Below are 19,324 nucleotides of genomic sequence, written 5' to 3' on the forward strand. Positions count from 1 at the left end.
TTTAAAAAAAAAAAAAAAGTGGTACATAGCTATTACACAATGTGAAGAAACTGCCAAGTCCAAGCTGCAAAATATAAGGCAAAATTGCTCTTCGTGTCCTAATTTGGAAATAGTTTTTCACCAACTTTATTATGGCATGTCTTACTACATCTTTTAAAATGGATGTGCTTATGGGAAGAATAGCGAAGCTTAATTTTCTGTTATAAGTAGGTATTGAACTAATAGGGATAGTAGGGGATTGATGTGCCTTTTCTTTAAAAATCATTCAGAGACCATAAGGTGAGCATAAGTAAAGCTTGTTAACTGGAAAAAAAATGCTTGAGTAGTTGTTTACTCAAATTAAGATTAATGTTTTTGAAGATATTTGACAGATGGGTTTGGTTATGGTGCCATTCCAAGACATTTTGGATGACCAAAAAAATGGAAATTAAAGCTTAACTATAAGGCATGCAATTTATTGGCTAGTGAAACACTGTAGAATAATATTTACTGTTGGAGATAGTTCAAGAAGCCTTAAAGCTTTCTCTGCTAGGGTCTTGGCACTGTTAGGCACTGAAATTCGGACCAAAAAATAATTCAATTTACTGTGAGCTTTCTCAATTACAAAGTTGGGTCTTGTGACAGTGTTCTATCTAAAGCTCCTGAGAACTGTAATGTGAAAACAGAAGGGAAAGTGCAATTTTTTTGGTCAAGAATTGTTTAGAGAGACTATTAGTCTTTTTTCTGGAAAATCCTAAATTGCCCTGGGTGGCACTAAGAGATGATTCTTGAGCATGGCTCTCTTTCTATATAGAAGATGAGGTCTTAATCCAGGATGTAAAAGAAGTCTGTACACAGAAGACCCACAAAATATTGACTAAGTCTAATAATTTATGATAACGTATGTAGAATTGTGCTAATGCTATGCTAAGAACTAGTGATTTGGCAAAACCTTCCTGTCACTTCAGTTTATTAACATACCTAGCCATTAGCAAACTGCTAAACAATGCAGCTAGAAACTATCTTGCTCAGACAACAGGCAGATAAACTAAATGCATTGTATTGCTATGGCACCGATCAGTGGATGTCTTTCACAAAGAAGTGCCTCAGGGCAGGAGTATATCAGCTTGAAAAGCAAATTACTCTAAGGGTCACAAACCTTGCTAAATACCAATGCGATGTGACTTAATGGCACAGATGTTTCCAAAAACTGTGATTGTCCAAGTTTTCTTAAATCTGTATTATTTTCCAGTAGACCTTTTGGAGTCTTGCCTAGCCCTTCAAAAACTATGCAAACTGTCATTTTTTCCAAGCCTTAGTTGATCTTCGTTTTTGAACCCGTATGCCTGTTATCATCTGTCCTAACAGCTCAAGCTGCCCTTCTCTTAGATCCCATTCCTATTTTCTGTCAAGATTGGGTTGTTTCTGTTCCCCTCAAACTTTCCTTCCTCTAGAGTTGCCGACTTTTTTCTTAACTTTCTATGCCATAAAGCTCTGCTTCGTTATTTCATTTTTGCCTGTCAGCCTTCCAGTTACAGACTGGAGAAAGAATTGACACAGTATAAACTAAACTTCCACCCTTCCTTCCACCCTGTTCCCCTGCCCATGAACTGTCTGAGAGTAATTGGAAGAAAAAAAAACACAACACTGATAAATCTTTGTCACTTTCCTAGAGCGCTTAAAAAAGGAGGAGAAGACCCGTCAAGAATTGGAAAAAGCTAAAAGAAAACTTGATGGTGAAACAACAGACCTACAGGACCAAATAGCTGAGCTGCAAGCCCAGATTGAAGAACTGAAGATCCAGCTGGCCAAGAAAGAAGAAGAGCTGCAGGCTGCTCTTGCCAGGTCAGAGCACCATAGGGCTTATGACTACAGAAAAGTGGTGGAAAGCTACTCTACCAGACTGCTTTTCAGTTGTATAGAACTGGGAATATTAACACAAGCCAGTTCACACTTGTGCTAGGGCATCTGTAGCCATCCATGTGCTGTGAGTGTACATGGCAAAAAAGGAATTTAGTGTTCTATCTGTGTCCTTGCTCTACAAAGCAGACAAAAAATTGTGTACTTGTGAAACTAGCATTGGATCTTTATAAGCTTTTTAGTCTCCAGATTCAGGCTTAAGAGGGAAAAACATGAGATTGTCAGTGAGTTGTCTTAATGGTCAGAGTATTTCCAGTGATTGGGATAAATTATCAAGACTTGTGCAGTAGCCTTGCTGTCACACAAAAAATAGAAAGGGTGTTTATATTATATTGAATAATGATCTGTTATTTTGCAGAAAGAGAAAATTCTACAAACAGGGTGCATTTTTGGAACAGTGTTTAGTGGCATTTACTAAACTGGAATACTTGGATGTTAACTTGAAAGGTTGATGATTCTTATAGTGCATCTTGAGGCATTGTGCTTGTCAAGACATTAAGAAAACTACTACTGCACTACCTAAAAAGTTTTACAAAGTCTATTTTTTCTAAACTATCATTTGTGTATATAATTAAAGCCAGACTGTTATGAGAATAGATCTGAGGCTAAGAATTATTAACTGCTGTGCCCCTGTTTAACAGAGGTGATGAAGAAGCAGTTCAGAAGAACAATGCACTGAAAGTGATAAGAGAGTTGCAGGCTCAAATTGCAGAACTCCAGGAGGATCTTGAATCTGAGAAAGCATCACGCAACAAGGCAGAAAAGCAGAAGAGAGATCTAAGTGAAGAGTTGGAGGCTTTAAAAACTGAATTGGAAGATACCTTGGATACCACTGCAGCACAGCAAGAGTTGAGGTAGGGTCATACACCTGTGTAAGGCACTAATAAAAAATAGTCTTTAATTTACCAAAGACTAAAATGTCGATTTTTTTTTTTTTTTTTTGATAATCCTTGATGCTTGCTCTAGGACAAAGCGTGAGCAGGAGGTGGCTGAGTTGAAGAAAGCAATTGAAGAGGAAACCAAGAACCATGAAGCACAGATCCAGGAAATCAGGCAGAGACATGCTACTGCCTTGGAAGAGCTCTCTGAACAGCTCGAACAGGCCAAAAGAGTAAGCAGAAAATGAATTACAGAAATGTATTGTTCTGCCTCAGGATTTTACACAAGTAATGTAACTGTTCCAGTCCCTTCCACTGACATCTGCGGAGCTAAGTTGTCTTTCTCTTTCCATATGTTACTATTGTAATTGAATCAAATACATCACACATGTAACTATTAGATAGTCTTGGCATCTGTCTGAAAAGTCTTCATTAGACTTGGAAACAGTGCACCTAGAGATAAAAGTCACCTGGGAATTATCCAGCTGGCCACATGCTTATTTGGTGAAAAGCAGTTCTCAGCATGAGAGAATAGCAGAATGCTTCCAAATATGGTAATTGTAGCATCAGGACTTGCAAATAACCAAGTTGAGTGAAGGTAGTGTAATCCAGATACTCTTAACTTAGCACTTGTCCTGTGAACTCCAGTGCTAGATATCTGTGGAGCGTCTTGCCTATTTGGACAGCTGTAATGTCTTCTCTGGTAACCAGAGCAGGTAGGAGGAGGCACCACCTTGTTATTGCACTCAGGCTACGCTAGTAGGAATAATGCTGTCTGAGTGTCTTGTTCCAATACTGACAGAAAAAATAAATCTGTAGGCAGTTATAGTAATGGTTGTTCACAAATTTATTTGTGGACAATTCATATACTGTAGTAATATTTTTATGTAGGGAGTACATGTTCTATGTAGGGACTTCCTTAAAATACTGAGAAATATAGCAGTTAATGCTGGTGAGAATTACATTTTCTCACCTGAAGATTTCATGCATATACTCTCTTCTTGATCATTAAATGCTGTCAATAACAGTATGAAAAGATGGAAAAATACGCCACAATTTTAAACAAAGGTCCTCTGGGATAATGTCAGTTTTGGTGATATAGTAAGAACAGGACTTAAAGTAATTGGCATAAGAGATATTTCAAAAGATTTTTGACAAATGTCAGAGCAGTGGTAAAAAGCGCTTTGTTATGCACTTCCAAGCTGCTATGCCTACTAAAATCAGGGCAGCTTTAGTTAATATCTTTCCCTTTATTTCTGTGAGATGAGCCATGCTGATCTGTTAATGGGCACATTCCTTCCTACTTACAGTGCTACTCCGTCATTTTACAGCACTGATGTCCCAGTTCTTGTCATGGAAGTGTCTTCTGGTGCTCGCTGATACCTGTGGTGTCTGCAGGTGGATTAACTTGCATTAACTTGTCTTTGGCTAACATACACAGAATCTCACATGGCAACGCTTTAAACACTCTACTTGCAACGTGCCAAGCTCTTGTTTTATCTTCGAACTTGTAAACCAGATTTGCTGGACTGAATATATTTTTTAGCAGGAGACGTTATTGATGTGTAACAGTGTTGAATTTTTCTTTTTGTCTTTCCTAGTTCAAAGCAAATCTTGAAAAAAACAAGCAAGGCCTAGAGTCTGACAACAAGGAGTTGGCCTGTGAAGTGAAGGTATTGCAGCAGGTCAAGGCAGAGTCTGAGCATAAGAGGAAGAAGCTTGATGCTCAGGTACAAGAACTAACTGCTAAGGTCACTGAAGGTGAAAGACTGAGGGTGGAGCTGGCGGAGAAAGCTAACAAGCTGCAGGTAAGGCTTTATGGAAGTCCTAAACTGCTGAAAAATAGGCAAGAAAGTATAAGCCTCAAACGTATACAGAAATAACTAGGAGAAACATCTTTCAAAGATGCAGTTACGTTTACGGGAGCTGGGCTTGTAGTTGCCATGGGAGGTGACCTCAGTCATGCACTTGTGTGTACTCGAGGGCCCTTAAAGTGGTGGTGTGCATCTGAAGCAGACAGCCCAAAAAGAAAAAAAATGAAAAAAAAGAAAATGAGCAAAAAGGAGCCAAGACTGGCCTTTTGAGCTATGGCAATGAGTACTTTAACTCAACCTAAAGCACTTCAGAAAGGGGATGGCCCAGTTCTTCTCAGAGGAAGATTCCATGCAGTCTCTCACAGTATCCCATAAGTAGCATAGCCTAAAATAACAAGAGTTGGCACCTGGCAGTAACCTTTGCGCTGATGCTTTGAACCCAGCTGCCACCCTGATAATCCCTGAATCCATGATCCCGTAAGGTATATGGCCCTATAATTAAAGATAGCATTTAACTCTGAATGCAGATATTGGCATGCAGATATTAGAACGACATGCTCTGCTAAATGGCATGCCTGCCATGTTATACCACTGAAGTTCAGATTTGACTTCCAACTTTGTTTCTAGTCAATCTTCTATATTTTTAGCTAGTGGTATCTATCTCTCTGCTGGGATCTAATGCTGTCTTGCCATGCTTGGGATTTGTTGTTGAGCTTTGTTTTCTGAAGCTCCAGCTCCCAATGGGATGTGGGATTTGCTGTGAAGTCGGCTGCATGGTGTTACCTTTGTACTGCTTCCTTTGCAGAATGAATTGGATAATGTCTCAAGTCTCCTGGAGGAAGCAGAGAAGAAAGGCATCAAGTTTGCCAAGGATGCAGCTAGTTTGGAATCGCAGCTTCAGGATACACAGGTGTGTATGCAGTGCAGCTTGAAATTTGCTCTCAGGCTTTGTTCCTCATTGAAATGCTAACTGCATGGCAGAGAATACACTTTCTTTCATGGTTCTGAAAGTCCCCTGGGTAGAATCTGTATTTCCCATTGAAGTCTAGTGAAATGTGATGTATAATGACTTTTCAGTTACGTGTGGAGCCAATTTTGCAGTATCTAAGATTCTGTACTTGATAGACTGTAGCCTTTCAGTTTCCCTTTTATTTTTGTCTGTGGAAGATAAGTATTAAGTCAGGAAAAACCTTTTGAAGCAGAATGTTATAATGTAAGTAAATAAGGTCCTTGGGGTATATGAAAGGTATGAGAGACAATACTGTTGTTTACTTGCAGCTTAAGTTCTTAAAACTACCAGTGTTTTTTTATTTTAAATATTGCAGCTTTATTCATGTAGTCATTGCTCAAATATACTTCTGCCATGTATAAAAATGTTGATGGTGATTCCTAGAATAATGCTAATCATAATTATTAGCATAGAGATCTGTGAGGAACAGGGTTGGGGGGAGGTTGTTATAGCTTTCATTAATTTCTGTTATGACAGAAGTTCACATTGCCAAATTACAACTGTCTTTAAACTGACCTGTACGTTTATGCAATACAGAGAAACTTGGAAGCATACTTGCAGGATTTACTGCTGTATTTTCTTCCTAGGTGATTTTAAAATAGGTACTCTGATTTGTCCTAAAGAAGATAAGTAAATTTTGAAAGTGACTTCTGTGTTCGTTCATTCTTTTAAAAAAAAAAATATAATCTGTGAACTTCTAGAATGCAGTGGTATGGATTCCCTAATCAAAAATGTCTTATTAAAGTTTGTTTGCCCAGAACAAATGATGAATACTTTCTTGGAAAGCCAGACTGCAGGTGCTTTTCATAAGCATGTCTCTGTACAAAAATACTGCAAGAAAATAATTAAACCTGAAACTCTTATGGAGTAGTAGAGGGTGGTATTCTAAGGCCAGGATCAACCAAACTGAGTTTTGAATATGCTTGTTCATGTAACAGGAGCTTCTTCAGGAAGAAACCCGCCAGAAACTCAACCTGAGCAGTAGGATTAGGCAGCTGGAAGAGGAGAAGAACAACCTGCAAGAGCAGCAGGAAGAGGAGGAGGAGGCCAGAAAGAACTTGGAAAAACAAATGTTAGCCTTGCAGTCGCAGGTAAGTGGTTGTAAATGGCAGGACTTCTGCAAGGCCTGTAGGTTCCAGGTGAGATGGAACAGGTGCCCCAAACCTCTTGGAAAAATGTCATCTTAAGTTGCTAAGCTGCAGTCCATCATATCTGAAAAGCTGTGGTGGTCAGGTGAAGCCCCAGAGAAAGCCAACCATATCATGGGCTGCATCAAAAAGCAGCATGGCCAGCAGGTTGAGGGAGGGGATTGTCTCCGTCTACTCCACCATTTAGACCCCACCTGTAGAGCTGCATTCAGCTCTGGGGCTCCAGCATAAGAAGCACTGTGGAGCAGATCCGGAGGAGGGTCATGAGGATGATCAGGGAGGGCTGGAGCATGTCTCCTATGAAGAGAGAGGCTGCGAGAGAGCTGGGGTGGTTCAGCCTGGAGAAGAGAAGGCTCCGAGGAGACCTCACAGCGGTCTTCCAGTGCCTAAAGGGGGCTGCAGGAAAGCTGGGGAGAGATCTTGTCAGGGAGTGGAGTGATAGGACAGGGGGTAATGGATTTAAGCTTAAAAAAAAAAGGGGGCGGGGAAGGTTTAGATTAGATACAAGGAAGAGATTATTTACTCAGAGGGTGGTGAGGCCCTGGCCCAGGCTGCCCTGAGGAGCTGTGGGTGCCCCATCCTTGGCAGTGCCAAGGCCAGGCTGAATGGGACGGGGGGCAGCCTGGTGTTGGTCTAGTGGAAGGTGTCCCTGCCCATGGCAGGGCAGTTGGAACTAAATGATCTTTAAAGATCTCTTTCCACTCAAGCTACTCTATGATTCTATGATTTAACTTCCAGAAATACTGGACTGGAATTCTGAATAAAATTTCCTGTGGTCTTCCTCCATTTGCAGTAATGAGTAGCACAACTAACTGTAACAGGAAGAATTTCGTGTTGTTTAATATGCTGCTAGTTCACAATTCTTGTGCTGCTTTAACTGGTGATGATAGCTGTTTCTGGCTTTGTACTTTGGACCTGATGCTCTTGTTTGATGCTTTTGTTTCCTTCTCATGATGTACTAAGTATCTTTTTCTTTTGATAAACTTCAGTTAGCTGATGCTAAGAAAAAGGTAGATGACGACTTGGGAACCATTGAAGGCTTGGAAGAAAATAAGAAGAAATTACTGAAAGATATGGAATCCTTAAGCCAGCGCCTAGAAGAGAAGGCAATGGCTTATGACAAACTCGAAAAGACGAAGAACCGCCTGCAGCAAGAGCTGGATGACTTGATGGTGGATCTAGATCATCAGCGCCAGATTGTCTCTAATTTGGAGAAAAAGCAGAAGAAGTTTGATCAGGTAATCTTGTTTCCTGTCATCTTGCTACTTTGTATGACTTTTTAAAATGGCATCTTGTTTATATAGTTACTACATAAATGAGTACTGTAAATAGAAGGATCCAGCTAGAAGAGTTCTGTTACTGGTAAATTTGACGTGCACAGTTTGGCCCTTGCTATGAGAAGGCACTTATGATTTCAGTGAGCTAAATTCCATGTTTGAGTCTTGTTAGATTAAGAAATAAGCTTTTTATGTACAAAAAAGAAACTATATTAAGAACAAAATCTTGACTTAAAAAGCATTATTGTAATTCCTTGTAATAGACTAAGAAAGGATGTGAAGACCAAAATAATGTAAAACTTACATAGTCTTGAATAGTAGCTTCCTTTCCTCATCTCATCCCAGAACAGCTTTAGTTGTTTCCTTACCAGCACTTTGATAAAGTCGTGAGAGGCCAGTGAACTTCTGAAGGCCAGTTAAACTTTGAGCATTAACCATTTGATTGACTAAAACACAAGGCGGAAAGGACCTGGTTATAATATCTGAGATAAATTAATTTATTTCTTATGTTCAGATGCTGGCAGAAGAGAAGAATATTTCTGCCAGATATGCAGAGGAAAGAGATCGTGCTGAAGCAGAGGCAAGGGAGAAGGAAACCAAAGCGCTGTCTCTGGCTCGAGCCTTGGAAGAAGCCCTTGAAGCTAAGGAAGAATTTGAGAGACAGAACAAACAGTTGCGTGCAGATATGGAGGACTTAATGAGCTCTAAAGATGATGTGGGCAAAAATGTAAGTACTTTCCCACACCTTATTTTTGTTATACACTGCATGGGGAATAACACAGTAAAACTCTCTCATTAGAGAAGTATGTTTGACGCTAAATTAGAGACACTAAATTAGAATTTCCATTTTTTGAAGCTGATATGCAACCCAAGGTACTGGAGAGGTGAACACTTAAAATATGGGGTTGGGGTAATCATTCAGGCTTAATTAACATTATCTCTTGAAAAGATGTGAAGGATGTGCAGAGCAGAAGTTGCTGGCCAAATGACTTGTGGCACTGGAGCTAGATTTAAGAGCTTGTCTCACTACTACTTTTTCTTTGTCGCATTGACTGTGTCACGCTGCACAGCTCATCTGTCTAATAATCTGCATAGGTTTTTGCTGGGTTCTCTAATACAGACTTAAAAAAGCTGCTCTGCCTGTTCTGATTTGGTGTCAGAACACAAAGCATAGTGTACTGTGTTCATGTAATGCTTTATTTCGCTGTAGTAAGTGTTTTTGTTGAGATACCTGGGTCTGATAAATGTTTGTGAAATGATAAAGGAGAGGGTCTGATAATTGTTTGTGGCTTAGGTCCATGAGCTGGAGAAATCCAAGCGGACTTTAGAGCAACAAGTTGAAGAGATGAGAACTCAGCTTGAAGAACTGGAAGATGAACTGCAGGCCACAGAAGATGCTAAGCTTCGTTTGGAGGTGAACATGCAAGCTATGAAAGCCCAGTTTGAGAGAGATCTGCAAGCCAGAGATGAGCAGAATGAAGAGAAAAAGAGGATGCTGGTTAAACAAGTATGTCTATTTTACTACACTTCATAGAGGGAAGGGTGTGAGGTTCTTTTGCAAAAGCTCTGGCTTTGGTGATAACTTTCTACTAGAAAAATAAAACTATTTGCTTAAAGATCCCATCCTATAGAAGTCCCTAGCATTGGTCTTCACAAATGATAAAATGTCTTGTTGAAGACTGGCCACTGTCAACTGTTAGTCTTCTACTGAGGGACCTTGCAAGGCAACTGGATTCTGGTCTCCTAACCAAAAGCACTCAGTGTGCAAGCAGAGTCTTTGCTATTGCTGCACAGGTGTATTCCAAGGTCACTGGTATGTTATTTGGACTCTCAAGCCCATCCTGTTTGGTGTAGAGTAACAAATCCATGGATCCTGAGATAGACTGAAGGACTGTAAGTGAACTGCTTCCTAAATGACAACCCTGGAAAAGATTTCAGATTTTCCAGACTTAAAAACTCTAGAAACACGAAGCAGATCCAAAGACTCAAGAAATGCCTTTAAAATTTCATATTTTAAGAGATGTTTCTAATTAAATGCTTCTAAAGCTTTGTAGAGAAAAACAACAGTATTTCAATATTCATCACAAGAAAACAAGAACTTAGTTACTGAAAAACTAGGAATTATCAATGTAAAGATCTTGTAGAAAGAAACACAAGCCTTGGAAGGCTTTTGAAGTTTTACAGTGCAAAATGCCATTAACTGGCATGGGATGAGAACAGAACCCTTGACCTAACATGAGAAAGGAAGCTTAATTCAGGGGTGAAAAGTACGTTCTTTCACGTTGGTAACCTGTGTAATAATGACATTTCTCACAAGTCTTATTTTTGCGTAAGTTTGGCTTAGTTCTTGTTGGCTAGCTGCTTAGCTACTTTGCTTTTCTGTTTTGTTTTGGAAAAAAAAATAGTGTATAGAATGCTAGTAGCACTGCTGTTTCTAAGAGAATGACTTCATTCTTTTACGGGAGGAAAATGAGGTGATTCTACTTCTTATTTTCCTTTTAGTGGTTCAATCATAACTAGTGACGTCTGCCCCAGAGTGAAACCTAAATGTGGATAGAAGCACTGGGCAAAGAGCTGATCGCTAAATAGCTAAACAGATGAAATGAGAATGCTTCAGACACTGAGTTATTGTCACAGTTTTCTCTTTTGTCAGTTCGGAGGTCTGTGCTTCCAATTTGTGGATTTGTTTTTGCCATCTGCAGTGTCTTCCCCTGTAGATTGCCTTCTGCATTCTCTTGGTCACTCATTACTCAATCAAGTAATGCTCATTCGGCTCTACAAAGGCCTTTTGGATTTTCAGACCATTTGTTAAGATTTCGTGTTTGTTCCATTCCTGGGATGGAGCCTAAGTGTCTTGATTTCACAGGTGCGAGAGCTGGAGGCAGAACTGGAAGATGAGCGCAAGCAGAGGGCTCTTGCTGTGGCAGCCAAGAAGAAAATGGAGATGGATCTGAAAGACCTGGAAGGTCAGATAGAAGCTGCAAATAAGGCTCGAGATGAAGCAATCAAACAGCTACGTAAGCTCCAGGTAAGTACAGCTAATCAACTGAGCTGCTTTGTCCCCTGGTGGCAATCTGTCAAGGGTGATGCCTTCAAACTGCAAACATATCTAATGGAAAGCAAGAGGGGTATCTGACTCCACTGTGCTGGCATGTGTCAGAGTATCTGGCCTGAACTCATCATCTGTTCAAAATTCCTCTCATCCTTTTGTTGCTTAAGGAGTTAAGGTTGTCCCCAGTGTATTGTTATTCAATAGTCAACTTTTTGTTTCAACACTTTGCATAAAGATTTACTGAATATTGCTTTACAGACTGCATTTCTTACATTGTGTGTCTTTGAATTTATTGATTTGGGCTCAGCTCTTCCTGACTGCTGCTTCCTCAAGATGAACATCTTAAGGCATTTTCAGCCAAAATGCTTTAGAGAAAAAGGAGTAACTTTCAGTTGCTTTAAAAAAATCTGCAAGAAGCCCATTCTTTTCTGTTTGGCAAGAGAACGCAGCCCATGTGTTGAGGATTTATTTTCCATTCCCAGGAAAATATTCAGCATTTGGTAGAGTTCAGTTTTGCCAAAGGCTTTCAGTGCCATGACCCAAAGGTGCGGGAGTGTGAGGTCATGGCAAGACCATGTAAGGCATATGGCAAATTAAATTGCCTTTCTGCCCTGTCCTCTCTATTTCTTGGCAATCCAACCAAGTGAAGACAGTTCTGGAACTGAGTCCAGGCTCAGGATGAGGAGGAGAGGCTAGGTTAAAGCAAGAGGTGCTGGTCCATAAACAGTATCATATTCCTCTACCCCAAAAGAACAGGTCAGATAGAGAGCTGAGCTGTGTACACTTTCATAAAAATCAAATCACTTAATGATCAGATTAAAATCACTTAAAATAAGTGATTTTGTGCTCAGTGGCATTCCAGAGATGCAAGTACAACTTAAATGCAGTTTCTCTCCAACTTTCATACTCTTTTAGCATCTTAAGTCAAACTTGTGAAAATTCATACGCACTGAGATCTTAGCAGTGTGTATTAATTGGAAGCTAAGCATGTGCTACTAGGTTATATGTACAAAATGGTGAATTGCTACTTCTGGACTGAGAATAACATCTTAGCTTGCATACTTGCAATAAGCTTTTTCAGTCAATTAAAGTATATAGATTTTTTTCCCAAGTAATTCCAACTTCCACGAGTTTCACGCTTGATTTCAATTGAGCAGCTCTTTATTTGAGCTCTTTTCTCTACAAGAAATATACCAAATAAATGAGGTAAAGCCCTATAATGAGATTTCTGACAAAGAATGAGTGATACAGAGATGAGAAAATGAAGTTTTACTATAAAAGTAACTGAAAAACACATTTAAGTGGAATGAAGGTACTTTGAGGGGGGGAGCCTTTCCTCTTAGGAGATGAAAAGCTACAGAGCTACTAATCTCATGGTTGTCCTAATGCAACATGGCTGTGGTTTTCTTCTAACTACAGGCTCAAATGAAAGACTACCAGCGGGAGCTGGAAGAAGCCCGTGCATCCAGAGATGAGATCTTTGCACAGTCCAAAGAGAGTGAAAAGAAGCTCAAAGGTCTCGAAGCAGAAATACTCCAGCTCCAAGAGGTGAGATTGAAATCCATGACATTTTTTTCTTGTTAGAGTAAGAGGAAGATTAGGAGGAGAGAACAAAGAAAAGTAAAAATCTATACTGGTAAGCTGAAGAGAAATAAGAGACAGGAGACCTTTCTCTTCCAATCCCATCACCCTGCTTCCTGCACCAGATCTTCAGTGAGCTTATGGCTAAAAAGGAATCGTTGCAGTAGCCTCCACTTCATTTCTCTGACTGGTCCACATGAAGGCTTTTCTACTGCTTAAATAGACTTGATACCTCACAAAATGTGCAAGGTGGTTCAAAAGTCTATGAAGGGTGTGGTGTACAGTGTCAGTACTGAAACTGATGACTGGAAATATTAAAACCTGAGAATCTCTCCTCGGTGGCCATTTAATTCTGCAGAGGCTTGTCGCTGTCATCTTGGTTCTTCATCCCTCCCCTACAGGCATGTGTTCCCTCACTGTTGGCAATTTGTGTAAGAGCTCTAAGACTTGCTCTGCATCACTTATCCATCGTTATCTCCTTGTTCTGCCACAAGGTCAAACATTAGCAAAATTTCCTTATATGAAAGACTTTGCCTCTTTTTTTGTGTATGTCCTGTATTAGCTACAAACTGAAGTTCAAAGCAATCACAGATTTCACTACTTTCAGCCTTTACAGGTGGCCTACAACTTACTGGAGCTTCTTCATGTGTTATTCTCTTTTGTGGACTTCAAATTTGTCAGTCTTGCACTTGCAATGCATTTAGTTGTGCTTCTTAGCAAGTGCCTGGGTGTTTCTTCCACACGATACAGTTGATAATATAAGATTCAGTGCTGGTTATACTACTGTGCTCTAATTTTCTGTATTTTTCTTACTTTCATGTTATGTACTCTGGAGGTGTAAGACCCTAAATGACTAAATTCAGTGCTCATTTTACATTATGTTTATTATATTTATTAGAGCATGTGACAATGTTTTCTTCTTATTGTTTAGGACTTGAGTGTCAGTAACTACTTTCTGCAAGGAACACACTTGCGATACAGTACGGATAATACTGAAGTGGTTTTAGAAAGGATGAGTGAAGCATTATCTTAAATATTGTCAGTGTTCACCGTTCGGGGACAGGAAAAGTAAATCCATTGCAGTCATATGGCAGTTAAGGGGAAAGAAACTTCATGATGAATTGGCTGGTTGTTACCAGCTAGCTTCAACAGCTGCTGCTTCTGCTTATCTATTAGAAGACTTCAGGGATATTGCATCTCCCAGAAGTTGTTGGGAGGCTAAATTGATTAAGTGTTGCAGGATTTCTGAGATGTATAACAAGTCCTTCCTGAAACCTTTGCAGGAGTTTGCTGCGTCTGAAAGAGCCCGCCGTCATGCTGAGCAAGAAAGGGATGAGTTGGCTGATGAGATTGCAAACAGTGCTTCAGGAAAGTGAGTCATCAAATGTATTAATTGCGCATCTGAAGAACTGTGGGCACCAGCAGCTGTGGTTCTCAATAGCCTGCTTGCAAATTCTGTATTAATTGGTGCTTATGAAAAACTCCCTTGTTATGAAGGGAATTGTCAAATTGCTTCTTGTGACACTTGCGATGCCTAGATTATCAGAAGCAAACTGGCCAGTTGCTGTGTATCGAATCTGAATGTGTCTTGACCCAAATACTTCCTTTCTAGGTCAGCGCTGCTGGATGAGAAGCGCCGGCTGGAAGCTCGTATTGCACAGTTGGAGGAAGAGCTCGAGGAAGAGCAGAGCAATATGGAGCTTCTCAATGAGCGCTTCCGAAAGACCACGCTGCAGGTGAATCTGTGGTGTTGGCCATTGCTGTTGGGACATGTTGTGCTTCAACGTGTGGTTAAGTGTGGGCTCTGACTAGCACCAAATGATCTATTTTCCTTCTCCTCTGAAAGGTTGACACACTTAATTCTGAGCTAGCTGGAGAGCGGAGTGCTGCCCAGAAGAGTGAAAACGCACGGCAGCAGCTGGAAAGGCAGAACAAAGAGCTGAAAGCCAAGCTTCAGGAACTGGAGGGATCTGTGAAGTCGAAGTTCAAGGCAACAATTTCTACTCTAGAAGCCAAGATTGTTCAGCTAGAAGAACAGCTTGAACAGGAAGCAAAGTAAGGAAAAAAAAATCTGTTTGCCTTGTTTGCTCTGTCAGTAGAATGTCTGAAACCTCTGTGCCTTAAGTTATTGTAGGGCTGAGATGCAAGCTTAAAATGCAAGCATTAGGTTTCATTATTTAGAAACCTACTGTCCAAGGGACAAACTTCAATGAGATAGTTGAAAAGTGACTGAGGTTGAAACTTTCAGAATCTGTGCTCTTTAACTGAAACTCCTGAATTAATTCTTGAAGTTAACCAGGTGCTTGTGCTGACTGGTAGGCTCAGGATCCACGGGGTGCTGAAGAAGTTTCTTGAGATAAAACATCCCCTTGGGATACTGGTCTCTTTGGCTTGACAGCTTAGATTAGTTGAGACATTCTGAAAAGAAGGACCACAAAGAGGCTGAAGGGGCTGGAGGGGCATCTCTCCTGTGAGGAAGGGCTGAGAGCTGGGGCTGCTCAGTCTGGAGGAGGAGGCTCAGGGTGCTCTGATCAACGTGTGCAAATACCTTAGGGGGGAGAATGCAGAGAAGAGGGATCCAGGCTCTTGTCAGTGGTGCTCAGGGACAGGATGAGAGACATCAGGCACGAACTGAAACGGAGGAGGTTCCATCTGAACATCAGGAGGCACTTCTGGCTGGGTGTGACCAAGCCCTGGCACAGCCTGCCCAGAGAGGTGGTGCAGTCTCCTCCCTGGAGATCTTCAAAAGCTGCCAGGACGTGGTGCTGGGCAAGCAGCTCTGGGTGGCCCTGCTGGAGCAGGGGGTTGCACCAGGTGACCTCCAGAGGTCCCTCCTAGCCTCAGCCATTCTGTGAGATGACACCAGTGCTCTGCAGGTCTGCTTTCCCCAGTGAGTGCTCCCACATCTGTTCTTTCCATCTCAGTCCTTGGAGGGCCGTTTTTTGCTAGCTCATCCTAGAAAGATTGAAAGGAGACTTGTACCACCATCTCCGTTCCTTCTGGCTCTGGCAGAGGACCATGTTATTGGTCAGCAATAATCCTAAAGCTGCTCTGCTGAAACGTTGTGAAGAAGCATTTTGCTGTCCCTCCTTCTAGCCTGCAAACCGTACTTGTACTGCCTCAGTGCTAGTACTTTGCTTTTAAAGCTGCCTCCCAGCTAAGCCCCAGGATATTAAAACTGAAGTCAGTGCTGTTAACGGTGATGGGCTTGTTAAGAGGGCTTAAGCCTCAGTTGCACAACGAGGCAAGAGCTGGTCTGGAAAGAACCTTCCAGAGGCTTCCAGCCTCCATGTACTGAAACAAATTGTGGCTTTTCTTTATTCTAGGGAAAGAGCAGCTGCTAACAAATTGGTGCGCCGCACAGAGAAGAAATTGAAGGAAGTCTTCATGCAGGTGGAAGATGAACGTCGACATGCAGATCAGTACAAGGAGCAGGTAGGTGGAGTGGCTTAGCTTTGGAGGTTTGTTTCTCAGAAAAGACAGAAAACTTTGAGCAGAAAAGCACTGTTAAGAAGTGCTTTAATGAAATGATCTGAGGGAATCCTAGTCTTGATGACTAAACTGCTAGAGTAGTTCCTTATTGGCTCCCAGCAGTCAAAACCTCCTTGTGTTAACTCTGTTGTGGCGATCTGTTACGCATCCTGGTCTCCTGGACCCAGGAGCTCTACAGTGTTTCCAGGGATCCAGACTGGAGTCTGCAGTGAGGCGGCGTATCCAGCAGGGGTGGCTGGGGAGACAGGGTGTTAGCTCACCTCTTCGACCTCTCAAGTTGCAGGGTTGCAGCTGCTGAATTTGATCCCAATGACCTGGTTTTGTATTTTAGATGGAAAAGGCAAATGCCAGAATGAAGCAGCTCAAGCGCCAGCTGGAGGAGGCTGAAGAGGAAGCCACACGTGCAAATGCTTCCCGACGTAAGCTTCAGCGTGAGCTGGACGATGCCACTGAGGCCAACGAGGGCCTGAGCCGGGAAGTCAGCACCCTGAAAAACAGGCTAAGGTGAGTGGTGCCGGCACCAGCAGGCAGGGGTTTATCTGGGCCCCTCTGTGCCCATAATGCGTCTCCTGACCATCCAGCTGTGGAACTCCAGAAGCAGACCCAGGGGATGGGTCCAACTGGAGTCTGCTGGGAATGGCTGCCTGAGCCTGATGATACCAAGGAAGTGGCCAGGCCACAAGAATGTTCCTGACAGCTCCTGAGCCTGAGCTCTTTGGAGCTGAAATTGGCAGGTTCCCCTGGGGCTGGTGGTTCAGTCCAGCTGTGGGTAAACATGGCAGAGATGAGACAGGTCTGTCAGGCTTTGCCAGTGGCAAGCGCTGATTCCCTTTTTGCTGGCCCACCCTGCGGGAGTGTTTCAGCACCTTTTTTGAGAGCAGGTCTTTGAGATCAACATTTGTAGAGAGTACAGAAGGGGTCAAAGGAGGTGGTGCTAGCGCAGGACAAAAACCATCGTGAGATGCAGAGAGCAGCTGAGGAGGCAGGAGGATGCAGTGCAGCACTTCACAAGCGAGCAGTCGGTATTTTTTTCAAAGAACCTGCCCTGTTTAGTACTTGGTCAGTGCTCGGTGCTCACACAGACGATATTTTTAGTTACTTGGGAATTCCTAAATTAAAGTGGTATAAACTAAGAAATCCTGGAGTACCGGCATGTGTTTGACTGCAGCATGATGACCCCTGTCAGAGAGGGGTGGTTTCAAAACACCTCTCATGGAACTCGTGGTGTGACGTTCCCTTGCAGCGCAGCAGGGAGCTCTTTCGGGGCACCACCAGCACCGTGGTGCTGGCTGTGAGCGGGAGGTGATGTCTGCAGCCGCGTTCTGCTTGTTGTTTGCAGGAGGGGGGGCCCCATCACCTTCTCCTCGAGCCGATCTGGGAGGCGCCAGCTGCACATCGAAGGAGCCTCCTTAGAGCTCTCAGATGACGACGCGGAGAGCAAAGGCAGTGACGTGAACGAAGCGCAGCCAGCCCCTGCTGAGTAGAGCCCCTCACACCATTTGCATGCAGAGACCTTTTACACAGTAGTCGGCAGAACGAGGAGGACTTTCCTGACCACCAAACTGCCTTGTGGCCCTAAATCTGCCTTACAAAATGTCGGCATGCTACAAGGTTACTTATCATAGGTCAACTATGTCTTAAGGCTCTCCAGCCTCACCATACTGTACCCTGCTTCAGATATAGGTACAACTGCTTTTTTATATATAGTAAACAAAATGGGATCGTCTCTGTTCAGTGCATCTATTTTCCAGATACTCATTGTAAAGCCATTTTATAAAGCATCATGTGAAGGATGAAACTTTTTTTTATCAATACAGAAACTTCATTCCCAGAGGGTAGGTGGTTGGGACAGGCCCATTGTCATGACTATGCATGCTTTGTTGTACAGACAACATCCTTCCATTTCTTCTGTGCTCAGACGGCCTCGGCTGTGTTGAGTCTGTTGGATCATTGAAGACCAAACTGCACCTGCATCTTTTTCTCCTAATTGTTGTGATCAGCACACAATCAGTGAGTGAACTGTGAAAAGGCGTTGGGAAGTGTTAGAGGGAAATGTAGGGATGAATGAGTAGTGTCCATTTTTTAACCTGCAATATCATTTTGAAGTGTTCTCAGCACCTGCTTCATCAGTTAGTGTTCATGCAGTACAGGCAAACTGAAATAGCGTCACCGTTCCTCTCTGTACAGTACTTCTGCGTTTGTAGTGTCCTGCTATTGACATGCCCAACAGATCTGTATATATATTAAGGCTAGTATAATGTGAACACCAGTGGAAAATAAGCATACAACACAGGCAAAATAATTTATTAACTTATGGCTGAGTAGTCGTCAGGACATGGAGCCGAGAGGCTGCACCGTGAGACCGTGGCCAGCCTGGTGTCACCGATGGAGCCGGGCCGAGGGCAGCGGCGCCGCCTGTGCGGGGCTCCCGCGGAGTCTGTGGTTTACAGGGGCTCGGAGATGGATGTTGCCTGCCTACGAGTTAACATGCCAGTGGATGTGAATCCTTTTTTTTGTTGTTGTTGTTGTTTTTTTATTTTGAACAGTATTACAGCGAGTAGTTAGCATTCTTTTTGTTTAAATAGCTGAAAAACTGACATTACAGAAAGTGCCTTAGACACTACAGTACTAAGACAATGTTACATATAATTTGCCTATATAACAATGATTTAATGTATTAATTTTGACTGTGCTTCATATCATGTACCTCTCTAGTCCAAGTGGTATTATTGATATTAGTGACAATGAATCAGTGTTAACTAGGAAACTTCCTCTGCCACATGCTCAAAAAACATGGATTTCCTTTTTTTGGTTAAAAGCTTTAACATCTGTCGCAAAGGTTTTGTTGTGTGTGTTTGGATATTTTTAATCAAACTGGCTGTTGACCACCAGGCATCTGACTGCAAATATCTTGTTTTCTTGTATACCCATATTTCTAGACAATGATTTTTGTAAGACAATAAATTTATTCATTATAGATGTGGCCGCCTGCTCTGTTTACTTACAGGAAGAGCTATCTCCTGAGGCTGGCATAGACCTTAATAAATGAGAATATGACTGGAAGCTGCCTTTTCCCTTTTTAGTGTTTTGTGGTTTTTTTGTTTGCTTTGGCTTTTTTTTTTCCTTAAATACAGTGTAAATTACCAGTCAGGCCTGAGCCTTTGCCCTTGAACC

At 42.0% G+C, this 19,324-nt stretch overlaps 1 protein-coding gene across 1 annotated transcript in view; it reads left to right on the forward strand.

Moving 5' to 3' along the window:
• The window catches only part of MYH10 (myosin heavy chain 10), a 103,064-nt gene extending 83,854 nt beyond the window's left edge, over nt 1-19,210 (forward strand). Inside the window, exons 25-41 of the mRNA XM_080560528.1 lie at nt 1,653-1,824; nt 2,541-2,753; nt 2,866-3,010; nt 4,379-4,585; nt 5,397-5,501; nt 6,539-6,691; nt 7,738-7,986; nt 8,540-8,752; nt 9,320-9,532; nt 10,892-11,053; nt 12,497-12,625; nt 13,942-14,030; nt 14,271-14,394; nt 14,505-14,713; nt 15,985-16,093; nt 16,482-16,654; nt 17,490-19,210. Of these exons, the coding sequence (XP_080416654.1) occupies nt 1,653-1,824; nt 2,541-2,753; nt 2,866-3,010; nt 4,379-4,585; nt 5,397-5,501; nt 6,539-6,691; nt 7,738-7,986; nt 8,540-8,752; nt 9,320-9,532; nt 10,892-11,053; nt 12,497-12,625; nt 13,942-14,030; nt 14,271-14,394; nt 14,505-14,713; nt 15,985-16,093; nt 16,482-16,654; nt 17,490-17,634 (2,810 nt within the window). The 3' untranslated portion in view covers nt 17,635-19,210. The remainder of the gene's footprint in view (nt 1-1,652; nt 1,825-2,540; nt 2,754-2,865; nt 3,011-4,378; nt 4,586-5,396; nt 5,502-6,538; nt 6,692-7,737; nt 7,987-8,539; nt 8,753-9,319; nt 9,533-10,891; nt 11,054-12,496; nt 12,626-13,941; nt 14,031-14,270; nt 14,395-14,504; nt 14,714-15,984; nt 16,094-16,481; nt 16,655-17,489) is intronic.
• Nucleotides 19,211-19,324: the final 114 nt, after the last annotated feature.

Source organism: Anser brachyrhynchus, assembly GCF_964034855.1.
Source record: "Anser brachyrhynchus genome assembly, chromosome: 18".
Classification (NCBI taxonomy): Eukaryota; Metazoa; Chordata; class Aves; order Anseriformes; family Anatidae; genus Anser; species Anser brachyrhynchus.